The 22,831-nt window shown below is 43.0% G+C and overlaps 1 protein-coding gene across 4 annotated transcripts in view; it reads left to right on the top strand.

The window, feature by feature from the left end:
- Window positions 1–12,768, top strand: part of SFXN1 (sideroflexin 1) — a 44,965-nt gene extending 32,197 nt beyond the window's left edge. The window contains exons 8-12 of one of the 4 annotated variants that reach the window (XM_060094927.1): window positions 2,022–2,071; window positions 4,325–4,436; window positions 8,019–8,068; window positions 8,477–8,524; window positions 11,191–12,768. In XM_060094927.1, the coding sequence (XP_059950910.1) occupies window positions 2,022–2,071; window positions 4,325–4,436; window positions 8,019–8,068; window positions 8,477–8,524; window positions 11,191–11,253 (323 nt within the window). In that variant the 3' untranslated portion in view covers window positions 11,254–12,768. Of the gene's footprint in view, window positions 1–1,561; window positions 1,707–2,021; window positions 2,072–4,324; window positions 4,437–8,018; window positions 8,069–8,476; window positions 8,525–11,190 lie in introns of those variants that run through there. The other 3 variants (XM_060094926.1, XM_060094928.1, XM_060094929.1) reach the window with 3 other exon arrangements.
- Window positions 12,769–22,831: the final 10,063 nt, after the last annotated feature.

Raw genomic sequence — 22,831 nt, 5'->3', positions numbered from 1 at the left:
AGCAGGAGAGCAGGGAGCTGTGCCCGGTGTGATGGAAGCATCACAGGAGGCAGGTGCGGCGGGAAGAGAGAGAAGGGGGTGGGAACAGTAGAAAGGAGTAGACGAGGCCCCAGTGGGCAGAACGCAGATGGCCCTGCCAGGGTTTGGAGCCCTGGCTTTTAGTCTGAGGGGTAGGAGGCCGTGGAGGGTTTCGAGCACAGGAGTGGTAATAATAATCCGGCTTAGGTTTTAACTGAGTGACTCAGGGTCCTGCGTTGAGAGTAGGCTGAAGAGGGACCAAGAATGGTGGTTGGAGACTGTTCAGAAAGCTGTTGACTACTGCAGGCAAGAGATTATGGTAGTTGGACCAGGGCAGTGACAGTGAAGGTGATGACAATTTGAAGGAAAAGAATTTGATCTTTGTAAATCTTGAAAAGAAACTTCCAAAAGTTCTTGAATAGGAATAACTTCTACTGAAGATTTATTTGTATCAATTGGAAACCCTTAGAGCATGAACCAAGTTGGGTTAGTTATAGCAGATATTAATATGTGACTCAGTTTTGTCCATAGGGCTTGGACTCAACATGACCAAAAGCAGAAAATCTCCATTGTGATTTAGTTCCTCTGAGAATCTCTGGTCCACTCCTAAGGCTTCTTCAGCTACCCTCAGACCAGGGCTCTCGAGAAGGTTCTCAGACTTACTCAGAAACCAGAGGGCCCGGGAGTACATAACTCTTTGCAGAAAAATATAAATATATATTTTACAGAGAGAAATGAGTATGTTTACTTTCCTTGTCTAAATCAAATGCAAACAGCACTTGGCTATTAACTAAACTGTCAAAAGAAGCATACTTAATCAAGTGCTGTCAGGTTTTCTCACTAATATTTTTTGTTGCCTTTAAATTCCTTTTGTCACTGGGAAAGCTCATCAGCAGACAAGTAGGAGTGGGCAAAGGAAAGTTGAAGAAAAGGGCATGAAAGAAAACTTTGAGGCGCATTCCAGCTAATTGCACTCCAGCTATTTGGTTATCTGATTTAACCACCATTAAGTGATTTAACAAAGAAGCACCTCAGTGCCCTCATGAGACAGTTGTGTGCACCGTAGGGGTGAGTGAATGGTGGAAACCACAGTCGTGAACTGTAGGCCAAGAGTCCCCTGAGTCCAGGACCAGCACGTTATCACTAACCTATGAGGAGGCTGGGGAGGCCACCCCAGAACACCTGCTGAGCCCAGATTTCCAGTTTGCCGAAATCAAGGTGGCCATTCTGGCTTCTACCCTGTGTGGGCTTTTGGTTTTGTTCTTTCCCATTTTGAAATATGACTCTCCTCTTTGGAGTTCAGCCAGCCCAACAAATTTGTTTCCAGTGGCTTGGTTACTTTAAACATTATTTAGTGCCTGGAGAAGGAACACAATCTTTCTATCCAGTGAAATCTCTAAAGGTAATTGATATATTGAAATTGATGTGACAGTTTAGTCTGATAAAAATCATGAATAAATGAACTAACGCTATCCAATGTTTTACGTGCATCATTGCATCTAATCATCCTGGCTAGTTTGATACAATTGTCCCTGTTATATAGATGAGGAAAACAGAAAACTGAGGCTCAGAGAAGTGTTTTCCAGGATCACCCAGCTAGCAAGTGGTCTGCGTGACTCAAAGCAGGAATCTTTATACTGGACTCTACGTGGGATGGACACCCCGGGAAGGCTGCATTTGTTTCATTGGTATAGGAGGGAAAAGTTCCTGATGTTTGTACTGTTGCATATTTAATGTTAGATATAAAGTTCTCTTCAAGATCATAAAATTTTCTGGCTGGCAAAGAGCATTGTGTTAGTTTTCAAAAATCTAGAGAATGGAAACAATGGATTTTTAAAAAAACACTAAGATATTTTAAAGAATTATTGCAATTACTTTTACTCTGCCAGTGTGAAAATAGCCTAAAAGTAACATAAGCCTTTTGTGAAATTGTTGGGGGAAACAAAAAAATAGTGAGCTGAAAATAGACATGAAGATTTAAGTGGATCTGTCTTTACTTCCAGCCATCCCTCCATTTATCATGAACACTTTGGAAAAGAAAGCCTTTCTCAAGGTAAGCCCCAGTTCTACGCATCCTTATCTCAATCCTTTCAATTTGTTTTCAGACTTCAAACTGAAATATTTCCCACATGAATAGTGAGGCCAGTGGCAATTGGGCACTTCAGGGAATATTTTATTTCTAATATCAGATATTTGAAAAAGCTCTCATAAATCTTCATTTATTGAATGCTGCCCACTCCTCTTGAGAGGTTATAACCCAGGTACACATTCATTGTAGTCATCAGTCGGATCCCTAGCTAGGTAATAATGAGGAGATGGTGTGAATTTGGAATGATTTGTTTGTAAGTCCCAATACATACTATCAGAAAGGAAAAAATAATCTGGAGTAGTAGCTTCACAGAACACTGAATTTAGTGCCCTGATGTATTTTTCTTTGATGATCATATCTAATAATCTATTAATCTATCAGCCGCCTCCCCTCAGGGTCTGAAAATATTATAGGATGAAACTGTCACTGAGAAATCTCTGTGCATTGTCTTCATTCTTTTTGTAACTTCTATGATTTAATGCAATCATATTTATGCTTCATCTTAGCTTTCCAGTTCTTATAACAAGTAGGAAAGAGTGGGATAGGGTGACTCATTTGGCTCCTGCTGTGTTTAGAAACTGACACCATTACACCTGCGGGGAGGAATGGGTCCAGTTCCTTGCTGGAGGAGCAGGTGTGTTGTAAACACTGCAGCCCTCTTGGGGTGAATTGTTTTGGGTCTTAGCGACAGAACTCTCACACTGAGAGGACAGTATCGGACTTTGAAAAAAGGACATGGTTCACAGACCAAACACTTCCTGAATGATTTCTGTGATTAGGAGAATTCTAAGTGTCCAACAGGTAAATGTTCATTGACCTATATTCACCCTGTGGGCTCCAGGAGGAAAATTAAGGCCAATACTAAATACTTTCAATACAATCACATTCTTAGAAAAATAAGCCAAGAAAGTATGCTTTGAAAAAATAGTAGTGTTGCGTGCCTCATTTGACTGGCATGTCGATGCACCAACCCCATGTGAGGGAAAGGGGACCCTCTCTTCAGCAGCCCCCTCACAGTCTTCCTTGGGAGATTTGGGTACGTGAGCAGATTATATTCCCTGAGCTTCTTCCTCTGGCAATCTTACATGTCAATGTGAATTGCAAGATAGGGTGTCACAGTGGCTCTGTAGTGATTGAACTATCCCATTGCTCCTGGGAATGTTCCCAGGGGGCGATCCACAGACCCCCGGGCCACTCCAGGAGACTGCATCCTCAAATGCACTCTGAGTCCCTGTCCATCTCCTGTGAGGGTTTCTACAGCCTTAAGTGTAAGATTAAACAAAAATATAAAACAGTTACACTGATTTAATCAGTAAAGCTATTAGTGATGACCAAAATGTAAATGTGACCTCATTTGACATAATTTACCTACTTCGATAAGCCCTTATTTTGAGGATTCATGAAAAGGCTTTGCTGAAGTCTGTTTCTGCTGCAAAATTTAGAAAAGATGAATTCTTTAAAGCTGCTCAGGGATTAGTTTATGTACTAGAACAGGAACTAGCTCTTGAAATTACCAAATTATGTAAACAGATGAACTCTTTAAAGCTGCCAAGGAATTAGTTTATGTGCTTGAACAGTGACTAGATCTTAAAACTACTAAATTATGTAAACATCTAAAACTCACCAACGTTGACATTTCAGTGATTTTCAAATAATCTAAAAAAAAAAAAATTAATGCTCCTTCCTCTATCCACCCCTGCTTTCCTTATGGGAAGTAATTTAGGCTTTGAGGGAGAAAACCTATCAATGAACTTAGAAAGGGGGCCATCAACATAATTCTCCAGGATGCTAATAGGAAGTGACCCATCCAGTGGATCCATAACTTTGCAGACATGGAATTGATGCCCTGGGTTCTTCTCCGCTGGCTCTTGATCTGATAAGTCATTAGGATTATAGTCTTTCTGCAAGGGCATATGTTGACCCAGGCAACCTTTGGATTTGCCTGGTTGTTAATTTCTTAAGGTATTGGCATGCCAACTTTGGGAGCAATGGAGAATCAAAAACCATGTTTAATAAACCCAACTTCCCCCTCCCATGGAATTTAAGCAAAATCAGGTTTTTAAAGCAAGACCAGATTTCTGGGTAGATACAAGTCTTGGAAACTGTCATCTCATCATGTTAGTTTGTCTGGCATAAAAGTGAACTTTTGCAAGAGAGGAATACTTTTGCAGGTGTGGGTCAATCCATCAATAATATATGATTGTCATGAATTTGCAGGTGACTGAGAGCAGTTGGGAGGCCACCTTCAGTGGCAGTGTCCCCACCATTGAAGCTTTCCCATCCCCTTCTCTCTGCCTCTCAAACGTCACCCAGCACCCAGTAAGCAGAGGTATGTCAGCAGCCCGGCTCTGGAGTGGAGGCGCCTAATCTTGCCAGCTGCCACTGCTGGTGGGACATTATTCCCCGGAGTCTCCCTCCAAGCTGTGGATATTGAGCACACATGGCTGCCTACATGTGAGCTGATCGTGGTGTGGGATTCCAGAAATTCTGTAGGAAAGTCTGCATTCGAACCTACATTCATGCTAAAGAGTTAGGTCACCAGGGAAGACATGTGAAATGAACTTGGTCCTTTACTCTCCCAACTGTCATGCCTTTGAACTCCTGGGGTCTCAGTGTTGTTGGAAAAGTTGCCACGGTTACTCTAATATCTTGGTGACAAACACTGGGCAGGAGACATAGCTGGGCATATTGCATCATTTTCTTGCTGGGACAGACAGAAATTGCTGTAGATACAGCCTGGCATTTTCTTCCGTGAAGCAACCAGCAAATGATACAAGCAGTTAGCCACTGTTGCCACACTGCCCTAGGGTTTTCACAACAATACATTAATAAATATTTTGTTTTCCTCCCTTGTTTTTGTTTGTGGTTTTCAGCTTTGCTTGGTACCATACCCTTCAATAATCATATAGAGGTGTGCCACCTCGATTCCCCTCTGTCCACCCCACTCCACCACTTAAGGGCCTCATGTGGAACTGGAAGGGGCCGCTGGCATCAGAGGCCATGGGGCAGGGTTGGGGGAGGCGGTCAGAGTAGCTCATGGGTCAGTCCGAGCGCCTCACTAGCTACAAAGGGTCTGGCTGCAGCTGAACTCGTTCAGACCTCTGTGGAGGATGATGCTTTGAAAAAGCAATGGCTAAACGTTGAGCTCCTCAGACGTAACATCCCATTCCCACATTCAGGGTTGCTGTTACACTGAAATACTGCATTTTGCCCGTGTAGTGAGGACTGTAGGACTTCACTGATACCTATGGCCATTCCAGAAGCATAGGCAGAGCAGCTTATCTTCCTATCCATATGTTTCCATCTGCAAAGCACTTTCACATGCTATTTGGAAGGGCAGGCTTTTCTGAGCCCTTTTACAAAGGCTTAGAGGTCATTTCCTCAGCCGTTCATCATGTCCACGTGGGTGGCATCTGCCTGGGTCGGTTAGCCCTCTGATTGTTCCCGCAGCTCCAGCGGCCAGATGTGCCTCTCTGCAAGGATGTACTTATCTGGGCTTTTACCTTGAATATGACCAGACTCCTCTGCAAACATGAAATGAATTGAATGTTCTTGGCTTTTTTAAACCGTGAGCTTGGGGAGCCTTTGGCACGACTCATCCTTCCCCCCACGCTTTATCTTTTCCCAAATGGAGCGCTGGCAAAAAGCATCAGCTGTGGGCAGGTGACTCACAGAAATCTTTGCAGTAAACCAAAAAGTTCACAGCTTAAAATCTGGTGCTTTTCCCAACAGTGTTCTTGAAGAATAGCTCCTGTGGTCTTTTTACTTTGCTGGCACTTTCATTGGGAATAAAGTTGATACGGTTTGGGTCAGATAAGAGCTGCTCATTCCTTAAGTTCTAGTTCATTTATATTTTCTTTAATAAAAGTGGACGGCTCTGTCTACTCAGTAGATTTTCAGGATTGTCTGCTAATGGAGTGTGAATGTAGTGTTTATTTGTTCATTCATTTATTTTATTCAGCAGCCCTTTGTTGAATGCCTGTTGCATGCCAAGCAATGTGCTAGGTCCTGGCATCAGAGAAATAGGGCTTGGGCCCTGCTCTCAGGGACCATATAGCATGGTGGTGGGGAGAGGCACAGGGCAAATGGTTCCAATACATGGTGAGTACAGCGTGAGGCACAGAGGGAGCATAGAAGAGATTTCGCCCCCAACTGCCATAGGTGGGCAGAGGCTTGAAGACAATTGGCCAGGGACATCTGCTTTGCAGAAGTTCAGAGAAGACACAGAGCATGGCTTGTTGGGAGACTTGTAGATGGTCAGGTTGCCTGGGATGTGGGCCATGTGTAGGGAACTGACTGTACCATATATAAAAATCAACTCCCAATAGTTCATGGAATCTAAATGTAAAAATCTACAATTGTCAAACTTCTAGAAGAAAATATAGCAGAACATCTTTGAGATCTAGACTTGGGCAAAGATTTCTTAGACATAACACCAAAAGCACAGTCCATAAAAGAAAAAATTGACAAGTTGGGCTTCAACAAAATGTTAAAGTTCTGTTTTTTGAAAAAAGAGATTGAAAAGACAAGAAACAGACTGGGAGAAAATTTGTGCAAAGCGTGTGTCTGATAAAGGACTTGTATCCAGAATATATAAAGAGTCCTCAATACTTGTTAAAGAAAACAACCCAGTTTTTTTTTTAAAAAAGGGCAAAAGGTTTGAACAGACATTTCACCAAGTATATATAGATATAAAATAATATCATGTGTAAAGATGCTCAGTATCTTTAGTCATTGGGGAAATTCAAGTTTAAAACCACATTAGCTACCATTAAACGCCTATTTGGCTAAAATCAAAAAGACTGACCATAACAAGTGTTGACAAGGATGTGGAGGACCTGAAACTCTCATTCCCTGGTGGTGGGAATGTAAAATGATACAACCACTTTGGAGAATAGTTTGGCAGTTTCTTAAAAAGTTAAACATATGCTTACCATGTGACCCAGCCATTTCACTCCTAGGTATTTACCTAGAAGAAATGAAAACATATGTCCATATGTCTGCTCGGGGACCAGGGTATGCCTGTCATGCAAGCCTCCTTGGGGTCATGATCTTTTAACAGCTTGTGTTGACACTTAACTAAGTTGGCTGATTTCATTACAACCAGTTCACAACTTGGTTGCAGCTGTTTCAGTGGCCTTATTTATATATTCCGTTGCTCTTTATATTGCAAATTATGCTTTTTTAAAACTCCCTTTTGAAAACTAAAAATCTAATAGCACTTATTCTCTAGAAGACCAACCAACTCATTCATTTCCATTAACAAAAAAGTGACAGGCAAAAATTTGTTATGCCAGCAATAGTTTTAGCCATACCGACAGCAGCCAAAACCAAGAAAGGAAAGGTGCAGAGGAGGAGGAGGGATCCTTGTTGGGTTTCTGCTACGTTACGGCCACGGTACTAGGTGCTTTATGAATGTTATCTGGCATATCTTCACCCACACGGTTTTAGGAAGCTGTTGTGATCCTCATTCTACAGAGAAGGAACCAAAGGTTGGAGACCGTGCCCTTTTCCCACAGTGGGGATGAACTGGTAGGGCAGAGATTTGATTGCAGCTTTGTTTGTCTTCCAGCCTTGGAACCACGCTATACAGACCCCCAGCCAGGAGAGAAATTATAGCTAAGTGGTAACGATTTCTCCAGCTCCCGTATAACCAGGCATCTCTCAGATTATATGTACAAGGGAGAAAAATGAGAAGCCGCTTAATCTTTGCATGTGCATTCATGGACAGATTGAAGAGGGAAGTCAGGACTAACTGTAACGCTGTTACAGTGTTACCCCTGCATTTCACTAATTACATTCCAGCTGGATCTTGTAATGTGGCGAGGTTCCTGTCCCAGTTAACCAGCAGAAGAAATGTTTCTAAGAGCCTGTGTAAAAAGTACTCAAAATAATTTATTTCTCAACACAGAGGTTCCCATGGATGAGCGCGCCTATTCAAGTTGGATTAGTTGGCTTCTGGTGAGTAGAATTACTTTGATGTCATTAATTTCTTTTTTTAAGATAAATATACAGCATATGAAATGTGAGGGATAATATGGGACACACGTTTTGAAAATGAGACCATCCCAGAACATCTGGAACTTGTGGTCCCAGTCATTAGCTAGACATAAGCTGTCTTTAGAGAAACCTACAACATTTGGGGCTATTTGTGTGATTCTTTTTTAAACTCCTTTTATCTCTTTGATTTAAAAAATATATATTTTGGCAGTCCTTGGTAGTAAAATTATACAAACAGGACACATTTTTGTGAGGCAGCATAATACTCGAAAGAAAGAAAGGGGATTGTTATCAAAGTAAAATAATAGAAAAAGAATCTGAAAAGTCGACCATTTCAAAAATGCTCTGATTTTTCTTTTTTTTTTTAAGTTTGGTATTTGCTACACCTCTGTGCTGTGCTCTGTTTCCTCAGAAAAGGTATGTATTTGTTATTCTTCAGCGTGATCATGCGTTTTAATCCTAAAAACCAGTTGAAGACACAGGTCCATTTCACTAGTAGGAAAGTTGAGTCTCAAAAAGATAATGAAGCCAAGCCTCTAATTAAAAGGAAGAGATAAGAGGCAGAAATCAAATGCGTGTCTGTTTAATATCAAAATTCTCTTTGCCCAGCTCTTTTCTACCTGCTACTGTTACATTTGAAAATTCTTTATTCTTGTGTAAGACTCAGGTTAACTCTGGTGCCAATTTGCTCTTATAAAAATTTAAATATGGCTCGTTGTCCAATCCATTGGCAAATGCATCTATAATGCAGATATATTCGAATTTAAGTTCCACCCCCGGGGACAGCAGTTATATGCACTTAGCTTTGGTGGTTGGTATATTTGCTTCCCTTTTTCCCACTTGGGTTTTTTTTTTCTTTTTTTTTTTTTCTTTTTTTGCCTTAAAAGCTTGATTGTGCATGTGTCTTTCATCACAAGCTGCCCTTGAATCCTGCCTTTGATGTAAGAACTGTACTGACAGACATTAAATCAGCATCACATAAATCTAAGGCTTCAGCTTTTTTCTATTCTAACATCAAGGCACAGAGGAGCAGCATTTTGTTGTTTTGCTGTGGTTTGTGTTACCAGACTCCTGCCCTTGTAATATCCTTCATGGGCCAGCAGGCCCCAAACATATGGCCTTTAATGCCCTAGGCTTTCACAGTGGGTTTGGGATGAGGTATTCTGTTCTAGAACTAACTTCATCAGGTCCCTCTACCTGATAGAAAAATCCATCTTTTATCTGGTCTTTCACTTCTGCCTTTGACCCCCACTGTTCTTAGTTGGGGATTTAAATTTCAAGGAGAGGGAACCTTTATCACCTTGATGCCTATAGCTAAGCCCCCCTTGAAGAGGGCGGGACCTTCAGAACCTCTGCTGAAGCCCAATACAGATGAATTTCCTAAAGAGGAGCACTCATACCTATTTAATTGTACAAATCCCAGAATCTCAGGGCTTAAGATAAGAAATGTTTATTTCATTAGTGTATCGCATTGGAATATGTGTTTAGCCCTTGACCTTGCACTCGGTGACGTAGGAACATGGCATTTGGATTGAGAAAGATCTGACTTCAAATCTCAGTTACACCTCCAGTTTCCTTATCTGTAAAATTAGGATAATACCTGACTTGCCAGGTTTTTATAAGGGTTAAACTGCATAATCTCTGACCCAAAAACTGAGTACTAAGTCATACCCATTATCATTATCATCATCAACATCATTTTAAAATTACCCAAGTTCCCACTATATGAAAAAAATAGCCATTGTGGTTTTTTCTAGTTTTTCTCTATATTCATAATTTTTCTCTTTTTTGCATTTGTTTATAAAACTATATCCTACCTTTTTTACCTCGTAGTTTACCACATCTCAACTATATTAAAGAACAAATCTTTTTAAAAGACTAATTATATAGTGTTACCAAACCCAGGTTCGGCTGCTCACCGCACAGAAGCCAATAATTCAAGAGGCAAGTGTCAGTAGAAAGGAAAGATGCTTTAATCATAAAAGCTGGCCATCTGGGGAGCTGGTGGACTTGTGCCCAGAGACCAGCTCTGATGATTCTGCTCAGCCATGACAGTTTTTAAAGGGAAAAATGGAGGGGGAAGAATCTCAGCGATCGAGGCAGGAGGTTGGATTCTGCATCATTTTCCGTTGCATGCAGACTGGCTGACTCTCTCTTCAGATGTTATCTTGCCCACATGATCTGCCTGCGGGATTGCTTAGGGGGATTTGTGGGGGGTAGAGAGCTAGTCATTTTTTTAACTGCTTACTTCTTCATTCTTCTTTTTATCTAGGAAAAGGATCAACAGGTTAGACAAGGCATGGTGTGCATTCAGGACAGCACAAGTCAGGAGTTAGGTTAATTGCCTAGTGATCTCATCCCTGTAATTAGGTTCTTTTAAGATTAGAGGGGAACAGAAATGGGCGAACAGGAAAGGGGCAAACGCCTTGCTTTCAATAACAAAATGTCCACAGTTTTTCTGGACAGTTTTTCTTCACCCTTAATACATATGCGCATATAAAACATTCAAGTACATTTTTAAATGCATAAAGCAAACACTAACAGTGGTCATCTCAGTAGTGTGACAACAAGAGATGTCTTTTCTCATACCTTTTAGTATTTTCTGAAAGTTTTAGAATAAGTATGTTTTACTATACAATGGGCAAAAGCAGATTAATGCAAGTGAACCTTTTAGTGCTAAAAAATTCCACTGAGTGCATATATCTTTTTTTCATTAATGATGAACATTTATGTTGTTTTCCTTGGGAAGTGGCGTGACCACAGGTTGTTTTCCAATACCATCAGGGTCTAAGAGTGTCATCACCATACCTCCTTGCTGGCAAAAGTGGTTTTTAAGGCTTTTAATAAGATGAGAGGTAAAAAGGGTATCTCAGTGTTGGGTTCTGGCCTTTCTTTGATATTTAGTGACAGTTTTCTGAGAGGAACAGGATACTCGTTTTCTGGGCACGTGAAGCATTTTTCAAACAGGACTCTGTTGCCCCAGTCACGGGGGTGGGTGGGGCTACTCTCTCTCCTCTCTCCAGGTTCTAATTCCCACCTCTGCCCGTGGAATGACCCTGTCTATCATTTCTCTCTTCTCCCAGTTCCATGTCTGTGACAAGCTTGGAGGCCGAGCTGCAAGCCAGGATCCGAGAGACCCATCCTGAATTACGGCGCGTGTACTTTAACAAGGGATTATAAAGTAGGGAAAGAAACATCTTCAGAGGATCCTACCAACTGCAAGTGTGGTGTAGCCAAGTTGGTAAGGAATATCCTGGTCCTGGTCGACCGGTGACAGAAACCTTTTAACGATGCACATTAGCCTTTTAGAGTCAAGCTGCTACTTATAGCACAGCACATGGGGTGGCCTCCCCTTACATTTGAATCATGGTATAATTTACAGAAACACCCTTCCTGTAGCTTTTATAGTCACTGTTTTTTCAAAGACAATATCCCAACCCTCACCCAGAGTTTTCAAAAGCACCGCTAGGCATAGAGTAGATGTTCAGTATACTGACTGTCAGTCATTGAAAAGGAAATCTGTTTAAAATACTGAATTTTTATCCTGCTCTTGTTTCAAATCAAGGAGAGCTCAGTAGTGAGTTGAGAAAACACAAAAGCTCTGAAGCTAAACTGTAAAAGAAAATGACTCATAAATATTAAGGACAGTTTACTTTCCTGCCCAGTTCAGGCTGGAGGCGACCTGAAGTAGATGATGAATTCTTTACATTGTAGGATAAAAGCTCCTTCATACACCTCCCGGAAGTCAGAGTGATAGACAATTGTGAAAGGTCCCTGCTGTCAACAGCTGTGTGCTTTCGTATTGCTGGTGGATTTCTTCGGTTGAGTTTGAAATTTATTCTATTTTACATTCTTATGAAGATATCAATCTTACCTTGCACTTGTTGACTTTATATTCAATCATTTGAATCAACTAATCAAATAACGGAAATGCACAAATGTCAAATTTTGGAAGTATATTCGAAACCAACGCTGTATGACTGGGTTGAATCTGACGTGTTTGATTTTTATATTTTTCCTTTTTTTTTGCGGTACACGGGCCTCTCACTGTTGTGGCCTCTCCCGTTGCGGAGCACAGGCTCCGGACACGCAGGCTCAGCAGCCATGGCTCACGGGCCCAGCTGCTCTGCGGCGTGTGGGATCTTCCCGGACCGGGGCACGAACCCGTGTCCCCTGCATTGGCAGGCGGACTCTCAACCACTGTGCCCCCAGGGAAGCCCGATTTTTTTTTTTTTTTAGAAGCGAGAGAACAGTTCCATCTGCCTACATGTCTTTTCTTGTCATCCTCGTAGATCTCTTTGGCTTTCAGAAAGATACGGAAATAATGTGTATGTGAATCAATGACTCAATGAGTTTTACTTGAATGTTGTATATTACATTCCACCCTGTTTGAAAATAATGAACCCGTGGACCACTGTTTACATCATCTGTAGTAGCTTCACATATAATATATTTAATGTTAACAGATTATGTTTCAATTCTGTAGAGGTTCAAAGGCATATGTGAGGTGGTCATTTCACTGAGTGTAGACCACTCATTTCAATTTGTAATTCAGAGACTTATAAGTGGAAAAAAAAATGTAGAAACTAGTTTGGGCAAATTTTTCCTGACAATGTGACCAGACTGAATTTCCTCATAAAGAAAAAATTGTGTGCCTCGTGTCTGTGTTTCTCTTTTCTCTAAAACGATGAATGGACCTGAAGCTTTTGGGCCACTCTGACCCTTCCTTTATACTGCCAGAATGTTCTCATTTAGATTTTCTGTCTTAAGCCATTTGAAGCAAAAGAGCTTCCCCATGACATTCTGGCCTTGGATGTCTTTTGTTGCCATAGATGCTTCTCTTTAAAAATGGGTAAAAGCAGGAAATTCAAGGCAGAGCTCCACGAGGTGCTTAAAGGGCACTTTTAACAAGAAACTAAAGCACTACCCCACTGCTATCTCAGTGAGGCCTACCCCACTCGCCCCAGCTAATCTCAGAATTCTTACCCCCGGTCAAGTGGCAGCTCCATGTCAAAATCTTAACCTTCGTTGAAAAATTAATGAATGCCTGGTTGGAAGATTGACAAACTAACCAAACTGACAAACTAACCAAAATTTTAATACACACCAGGATAAGATGACCAAAGGATCATTATAAAAGGGATAATGAGCCTGGAGATGTGTCTTTTTAAACATTATCTGTTGAAGCTTCTGACTCTTGATGCTTTTATAGAGAACTATGAACTGTATAGTTGAATCATGGTTTATGAAAAGGAACAAAATGAACCAAGATTGGCGATCATTGCTGATCTCTTAGGAATACCTCTTCTGGAGAAAAGTTCACATGAAGTGCAATATGCTTGTAAAGATAAATAGTTATTAATATTTCTAGTAACATGATATAAAGAATTATGACTGTAAGTATTAACTGACTGGCAGCTTTTTTTTCAGTATTAGCACAGTGTCTGGCCAGTGTTGGAGTCAATGTATTATTTCAGTTCAACTGGATGAAATGTTAAATAAACTCAGAATGAAAAAAAATTCTCTCTTTTATTTGTATGTAAAGGATGATACAGTTTATATGTTATAGTCAATGGTACCTTTCATTCTAACTTAATATCTGGGTACCATCAGTAACTCCTGATGAAGAGATATTTTTGTATCATACCTTTAGCAGGAAATAGATTTCTAGTTTTGGCTACCAGTTTTCCACCTTCTTGAACACCACAGAGGCTCCCACCCACCACTACCCCCGGCAGCCCCACACAGCGTAATTCCAGGTACGTTCATTATGACACGGGGGAATGAGATTCTGCCTTAGACCCTGATGACTGACACCCTTACACATGGTGGTGAGGTCAATTGGCTTTTATATTGTTTGTCAGGTTCTAATCTGGAACTAGCATTTACCATAGTTCACAGAGAAAATCTAAATGTAACCCAGAATTGGGGAGTGCCTTATTAACAGACGTAAAAAGGAACTGAGCACTTTACCCACCTTGGTCACGTCTCTGCTCTGTTTTGCTACAGGACCTCTGTTCATCACTTAAATTATTGAAATATATTCAAGAGCTTGGGTCTAGGAGTCAGACACAGCCAGTACACTCTTGGTTGTACCCACTTTTAAACATATATGGGCTGCTGACATTTTCTGTGACCTTCAGTTTTATTAGTTTGGTTTGTTTGGAGAGAATAATTGAATCTACCTCATAGAATGGTTGTAAACAAGATAATTCCAGCACAGCGGTTTACGTAGTGCCTGGCACAGAGTAAACATTCAGTGGATGATTGCCAATTGTATATTTGTCTACAGATGCTGGCCATGCATTCAAAATGCCAGTATATCAATATACTGGTAAGATTTCAGAATCTTGGCAGCTTCCCCAGAGATAACCCACAATCTCACTAAAAGTAGCAGCTTAAAGTGGCCACGGGGAGACACTTGAATCCATCCTTTTAAAACGTCCAACAATTAAGGTTTTGCCTAAATGAGACAGAGGTAGGAAAGTCTCTGCTCACAGATGAGAAAGCTGGGGCTTCAGTAGTACAAGTTCAAGGCTGCTCCTGGTCGCTTGAAAACTATAGTGGCAGCCGAGGTCTGACACCTGAATCTACAGCCGTGTCCAAAAGTATAAACAACTGGAATACTCCAATAAAATTAGTTTTTCAAATTGGTGTATTCTTGTGTATTCAGAATTTCACTAAAAGCCAAAGAAAAATCAGGTTACGTTTGTTAGTGATGTTATAAAGTATCACTTAAACTCTAGATATTCAAAGTATGGCCCATAGCCCAGCAACATCCAAGTTTGTTAGAAATGCAAGTTCTTGGGCCCCAGCCCAGACCTGCTGAGCCAACATCTGCCAGATAACAGGAGCCCTGAGATCCCTTTACGCATCACAGCTGGAGAAGTTCTGGCTGTGCCACATCTCCGATGCTCCCAGGGACCCGAGCTCCACTGGGTCAATTTCAGATCAACTTCTAATACTCTGTGAATTTGCATATTTACCCCTCAGCAGATTCCAAGGAAGCTTCCAGATTCAATGTTGACGTTCTTAGGGACATAGGATCAACAAGCTTACGAGGGCAGGGATTTCTGTTTTGTCCACGGCCGTAGCTCCATCACCTAGAACAACTGGCACCAGCCAAGGGTCCCCATGGTCATCGGGTTCATCCTGGGCTCTTTCTGGGAATCTGAAGAAGGGTCTTCACATTTCCAATTTCCAGTTGTGGAAAGGAATCCACTTGGTGTCACGGAGAGGTCATCACCAAGATGTGGAAAGAACAGGGAATCTGAGGGTTTCTGGGACCAGAGCTGGCCATGAATGTTATCCTTGAGAACCGAGAAGCAAAATGAGCATTCAAGTTGTAACCATTGTTCTGGAGCCAGCCCAACTGTCACGGAGGACACCACTGCCCCTGTAGCTTTTGGAGAAGAAGGAGCACTTGGGACAATACACATAGGGGCTTGTTGAACCTCAAGGAGACCACGATATGCCCAGTTTTAAAGTTTTTTTGTTTGGGGGGGGATTTTTTTGCGGTACGCAGGCCTCTCACCGTTGTGGCCTCTCCCGTTGCGGAGCACAGGCTCCGGACGCACAGGCTCAGCGGCCATGGCTCACGGGCCCAGCCGCTCCGCGGCATGTGGGATCCTCCCGGACCGGGGCACAAACCTGTGTCTCCTGCATTGGCATGCGGACTCCCAACCACTGCGCCACCAGGGAAGCCCTATGCCCAGTTTTAAAGAGAAGGAATTTGAGGCTCAGAGATGTGGGCTGATTTGTCTAATGTCATGTGGTGGCCCAACTGCTATCTCAGTCCAGGCCTGTCAAACTCCAGTGTCTTCCACTGTACTTCACAACTTCTCCATCAATAGGAATAATTAGAACTAGCTTCGGTACAGCATTTTACAATCTTCAACATATTTTTATTTCTGCATACATTACTCCTTGTAATACCCCCAACAGTTCAACTCTCTGAGCATCATCTCCATTAAAAAAGTGGGGAAACAGTCTTGAAGAAGTGAAATCACTTACCACCAACCTAACTTGGTGGATTCAAAGGATTATAAAAGATGTGTTCACGTTCCCACACACACACCCACAAACAAAAGGTTTATGGAACACACAGAATTCCAATAAGGACCCAACCAAGGTCAAAGGCAGATCAGCAAGGTCATTTCCAGATAGGATCCCCTATTAGAGTAATAGGAACAATGGTTTTCAAAGTGTGGTACCTGGTCCAGCAGCATCAGCATCACTGGGAACTAGAAATGCATGTTCTCAGGCCCTCTCGTACTGAATCAAAAACTTGAAGGTGGGACCCGGCCAACTTCTAACAAGCCCTCTGAGTGATTCTGACACAGTCCATTCAAACTGGAGAACCACTGGATGGATGTTAGGATGCATGCTAGAGTCGCGTTCAGCTCCGTTCTATGAACTGAGGCAGGCTAATCTCTCTAAACCTGTTTCCTCATCTGTAAAATGAGGTTAATACCACTTCCATCATTGGGTTATTGGGAGGATTCAATGAGAATAAATGGACAGCACTTAGCCTGGCATGGGGCACACTCAATGCATTGTAGCTAAATTTATGTGATCCCCAGGGCCAGAAGTTTGACAACACTGTTGGTGATCCTACAGGGAAACAGGCAGTCTCGTGACTGCTGGTAGACATCCAAATTGCTGCAGTTTTCCTGCAAGACAGTTTGGATGTATCTATCAAAACTTATAAAAGCACGTACCCTCCTTAAAGCAATTTCACGTCTAAGAATTAATCCCACAGATGGATACACTCGGGTTCACAGGAGACCTGGCGACTCCTGGGAGGGAACCATATGAATGGAATGGTCGGGGGAAGTGAGGGAAGGGGGAAGCTGGAGAATATTTCCAGAAGATGGTGAGAAACTGCCAGGTAGGAAAAAAAAAAAAAGTGTACACTATTGTGGGTAATCCCAAGTATAGGAATAAATTTTCCCTTGGGAAAAAGAATTTTTTAATTTCTGAATTGGATTTTTGCAAGATAGAAGGATAAATAACAGTTGATTGTCACAAATATAAGCTAATTTGGGAAGAAAGGCTATCTCTGGATGGTGGGATTTTAAGTGATTTAAAAATTTTCTCCTTTATGCTTTTCTAGTTTTACAGATTTTCTTGTTTCTGAACTCAGGACATATTAAATGCTACTTAAAAATAAAAACCTGTAGGTTATAGTCCCAATTTTATAATAATATATGCACTGATATGTATAAAAAGACATATTAGAGGAATATATACCACAGTGGTTAACAGTTGCTATCTCTGGATTTACAGGTAATCTTTATTTTCTTTATAGCTTTCTGTTTCTTAGATTTTCTGGAATGTACCTGTATTGGTTCTAAAATCAGAAACACGTCAAGTTCAGGCTGTTGAGTGACCCCAGCTCAGGCTTGGAAGCGGGTGCCTCTCAGCTCCCAAGCCCTGGGAATACCGAGCCAATCATTGACCCTCCCCTTGATTCCATCTCTCTCCTGGAAATGATGGAAACAGTATCTACCTTATAGACAGGCCTGAACCTGTGGTTTTGGAGCTCCAGGCCGGAGAGATCCGCAGCGCCGAGAGACGCCACCGGGGAGCAGCATTGCCTGCAAGATCGCGCGGCTGGAGCCCACCGATCCCCAGAGCTGCCGGCAGGTGGCGCAAGGCAACAGACTGCGGCCCTCGAACGTGCATCTCTGGATTTCCAAGGCCAGGTCGGGAAGATGGTGCAGGAAGCCAGGAGAAGGACATGATCTCTCCAGCTTCAGGAAGCTGAAAAGATGCCAACAAGCAGGAATGGGGCTTATTGTACAGGGCACCTGACTCCCGGTAGGAGGGGGGCAGTGCGGAACACAGAACAATTGTAGACCAGACCCAGTCCCTGCCCTCAGGGCCATCAGTGCTGCGACACAGCCCAATCACACCTGAAGCCGGCTCAGGAAAAGGGAGCTGGGAATCAGTGAGGGCTTTAAAGAATGGCATCTCAACTGATACCGGGAAGAGGAGTAGAAATTTCTCACTGGGAGGAGAAAAGGGGCAGGAAGAAAACTAGGGCTTCTCTGTACCGGAAAGGGCTTCCCTTTCCATGGAAAGATCTGGAAACCAGGGAGAGTGTGGCTAAATGGTGTGTGCAAAGGAGGGAACTTTGGGGAAGATGTCACCAGGATCTCAGGGTCGTGAGGGCCCTTCAGTGTCCAGGGAAGGAGTGTGGGCTTCATCCTGAAAGCAGGGACTCCTTCTGGAGGCTTTTGTCCCGGGGAGGAACAGCAGTCAAATCCTAACTCTGTCACTTACTGTTTTTGTCATATGGGACCAGCCAGTTCCCCCTCTCCGATCCTCAGTGTACTCATCTGTAAAATGGAGACAATAAAACCTACATTACAGTCTTGCTGTGAAGCTTAAAATGGGTAAACGGAGAACCTGAAGTCATGACTTTCCTTCCCTTGTCCTTTTATTTCTCTGCAATAAACCAAATGGAAAAGACAGACAAGCAGGCCATTTCCAGGATGTCACAGTGTTGGTTTGGCAAATGTGAAGTTTCCAGGGGCCAGGAAATCGATTCATCTTGTGTGATTGCAATCAAGAACAAGTTCTTTCCTCGTATTCTCATTTATGATGAAAATGTATTTTAATCATGTGCAATCTCCAAGAAAGATGGTAGCAGGAGAGAACAAGGTTTTTAATAACGAAAAGCTAAAAATAGAGACAAAGATGACGATGCTATTGAAATTCCAAAGGATGCCACCTCCTGATACAAACCCTGCATAATCATTTCTGTCCAGAACTAGGAGTGGGGTTGCCGGGAACGCTGTTCCCCAGGGGAGCGGCCTCACGTGCAGCCGGGTGGCTTACCCGCTGGACGGCTGACATAGGAAAGAAGCAGAAAGTTTTCTTCCAACGGCCTTCTCACTGGGCAGGGTGAGTCACGTCGGCAAATCTAGTGAGGATGACCCGATGAGGAGGAAGAGGATGCTGTCACCGAAAGAGAAGCTGGGACTGGATTCCACTTCTGCAGTGCACCTCCAGCTTCCCAGGGCTCCTTTGCAAGGAAAAATCTGGACAACGGGGAAACAAAAGAAAACAAAGCAAAGGACTCCCAAGTAGAGGCTGACAATAAAAAATGGAGAGAGGAAGAGGAGAAGGCTGGACAGAAAAGCTGCTTGCACCAGATGTAGACAGCAGCTCTCAAGTCTGGGAGTTGAGAGCGGGGAAGACAGGGTTTGGGGGGAGGGGACACAAAGAGGCAGCAATGGGGAGCCCCCATCCTTGATGCTGGGCATTAAAAGGGCACCCCCGTTTGGGTGTAGGGTAGGGTTTCTCCCCCTTGGCTTCACTCCAGAATCACCTGAGGAGTCTTTGTCAAGTCTCATTGCTCAGGTCCCATCCAAACCAATCACATCCCAATATGCGGAGGTGGCCTGGGAATCGACATTTTAGGCTCCCCAGGGCTCAGGTTCTAAATGCAGCCAGGGTTGAGAACTGTTGTTCTCAAGACCGAAGAGTACGTTAAAGTGATTGCACAGCTTTGGAGGTGCTGGCGAGCAGTGGTTGGTGCTCTGCGGTGGTGGACGTCCCGCAGTGAACTAGGAGTGTGGACACTGGGAGTGCAGACCTGTGTTGTCGTTTATTTGCACTCGACCACCGTCGAGCCTCCATTACAGACAGTGATGGCTAACAGGCACTGAGCAATTATTTTACCCTATCGCCGCCTCATTTACTGTCACAACACCCTGTCAAGTAACTGCGACTCTAGTTGCTCCCACTTCACACATGAATTTATTCACTATCCCATTTGAGCCTCTCATCAACTCTATAAGATAAATTCTCTTATTAGCCTCATTTTTCACGCAATAAATTGAGGCCTACAGAGGTTGAAACCCTTGCCCCGAATCACCCAAGGAGTAAATGGACTGTCCTCCAAAAAGGTATTTCACTCTAGCAACAGGGCCCACACCCTCCCCAAGATAGGATATAGTTATCTTTGTAAGAACGAACTATCTAAAGGTCACTTTTTAAAAATTTACTTCTCATCCCTTGGGGTAAATCTTTTGAACCTCCACTGTTACCATTCTCTTTTGGACCATTGTCTCCCCTACTTGGACCAGAGCCTCCACTGGCTCCTGCTGCCAGGCTTCCCTCTTTTAGCCCATCCTCCACACTTGCCTGAGCAGGCACACCCTCCCCTGAAGCCATTTGACAAAGTCCTGGCTCCTCGGTCTGACATGTGAGACGCCCCATGACTTCCTCCCTACCAGACTATCCAAATGAATATCCTCTCTCTGGCCCTCCTGTCCTTTTCCCGTTGGCTTTTGCAAACCATATCCATGTACTTTCACATCTCCAGGCCTGTGTACATGCCATTTCCTCTTCCTGGAAAGCTTTCCTATCTTTGATATGCCTGAACTCCTACTCATCCTTCAAAGCCCAGTTAAAATGGTCCCTCTTGAGACCAGGGTAAAACCAAGAAGAACACCAAAATATTAATATTGAAGTGAGACTGATATTTATTTATGTTTTATACTTTTTTGTGCTTTCTAAATGTTTTGACATGAGTAACTATTTCGTAATTAGAAAAAACTAAAATAACTTTAATCTTTGAGCATTTTTCAGTTGAAATGTCTTAGTCTGTGCTTTCTAAAGTAGTGCTTTAGGGCCCTGACCTAGATAATTCTAAATTACTCTCTGAGAGGAAACTTGGCCTTGCCTCTTTGTTCATATTTGGGTCCAAGTAGGTGTCTTTTTCCTCTGAGAGAATTTCAGAGGAAATTGGCACATAGGTGACACTCAATAAGTGGCTGCTAAATACAGTAATTAATTAATTAACTAACTAACAAAAATTCAAGTCCACACACACACCTTGGCTGACTTCAAAAGCATAAGCTTCTCATGCATTCAAAAGAAGATTCCTTCCTGGGCTCCTCTCCCCCAGACACAAGGACAGACATGCCCTCAAGGAAGTCCCTACATATGATTGCTTCTGGGTTCCTCTGGGTCTTCGGCAGCTAAGAGAGCAGACGTTACATATTTGGCTCAGTGTTGGACCGCTGTCTCATTCCCCAAAGCTGGGAGACACAGTTTAAGAGCAGAGGGATTGGGACTTCCCTGGTGGTGCAGTGGTTAAGAATCTACCTGCCAATGCAGGGGACACGGGTTCGAGCCCTGGTTCTGGGAAGATCCCACATGCCACGGAGCAACTAAACCTGTGTGCCACTACTGAGCCTGCACTCTAGTGCCCGTGAGCCACAACTACTGAGCCCACATGCCACAACTACTGAAGCCCACGCACCTAGAGCCCGTGATCCACAACAAGAGAAACAACCACAGTGAGAAACCCACACACTGCAACGAAGGGTAGTCCCCGCTCCCGCAACTAGGGAAAGCCTGCGTGCAGCAATGAAGACCCAACTCGGCCAAAAAAAGTAAAGTAAAAAATAATAAAATAAATAAATTTATTTTAAAAAAGAAAGAGCAGAGGGATGGAGGAGAGGGTCAGGGGTACTCAGGTCTGGCTATTTCTGTCCAATGCAGATTCTTCTAAAAGCAACCTTTGCTCTAGAATTTAATGCTGCCTTGGCTGAACGTCAGAGCTGCACCACCGTCTGAAACTTTCCCTGCCTCTTCTCCCTTTTATCTTTCACGGGCATTATGCCCATTAACCTCGTTGCTCTGCTAATTTTTACCAAGCCTTTAGCACACGTCAGGCACTGATGTTCTCCGTGCACTGCTATTTAGTCCCCACAGGAATCCTCGGCTGTAGGAAATGATATCATCCCCCTTTTATAGATGAGGAAACCGAGGAGTGGAAAGATTATGTGGCTCCCCCGGGGGCCAAAGCCAATGGGAGGAGGAACCAGGCTTGGACTCGGAGATGGTGTCTGCATCCCTCCCAAAGGGAGGATGCCGAGCAGCTTTCCAGCATTCTCATTGCTCCACCCTCTCACCTGGATGTTTTCCAGACTCTCATTAACTCCAGATTTTTAAAAATACACTTTCCTTCTTGGAATTTGTCCAATTAGGAAATGACGTTTACTGGTAATCTGGTCATAAATTCCTTAGCAAGAGCTGAAATGAAAGGCTTCTCCTTGGTAAAGTTGCATCAGAAGTCCCACCTTGGAGACGAGAGTCAGAATGTGGGACGGAGAGCGGTCGGTGTGCACAGAGTGGAGGAGGATCTGCCTCGGTCTCCCCATGGTTGGCACCCCTCAAAGGCCAGAGACCCAAGTTCGGGAGATGCTGTAGGTTAGAGGAAGAGCAGGGGCTGACCCCTTGCATCAGAAATGTACCTCCAACCTACATTGTTGGTGGGAATGTAAATTGGTGCAGCCAGTTTAGAAAACAGCATGGAGGGTTCTCAAAAAACTAAAAATAGAACTACCGTATGACCCAGCAGTTCCACTCCTGGGCATATATCCGGAACAAAGAAAAACTCTAATTCAAAAAGATGCATGCACCGCAGTGTTCATAGCAGCATTATTTACAATTGCCAAGATATGGAAGCAACCTAAGTGCCCATCAACAGGTGAATGGATAAGGAAGATGTGGTGTATATCTACAAAAGAACACTACTCAGCCATAAAAAAGAATGAAATTTTGCCGTTTGCAGCAACATGGATGGACTTGGAGGGTATTGTGCAAGTGAAATAAATCAGGCAGAGAAAGACAAATACTGTAAGATCTCACTTATATGTGGAATCTAAAAAATACAACAAACTAGTGAGTACAACAGAAAAG

This window comes from Mesoplodon densirostris, chromosome 3 (genome assembly GCF_025265405.1).
Source record: "Mesoplodon densirostris isolate mMesDen1 chromosome 3, mMesDen1 primary haplotype, whole genome shotgun sequence".
Lineage (NCBI taxonomy): Eukaryota > Metazoa > Chordata > Mammalia > Artiodactyla > Ziphiidae > Mesoplodon > Mesoplodon densirostris.
Note: the sequence above shows the minus strand (reverse complement) of the source record. Positions and strands in the feature narration are given on the sequence as shown.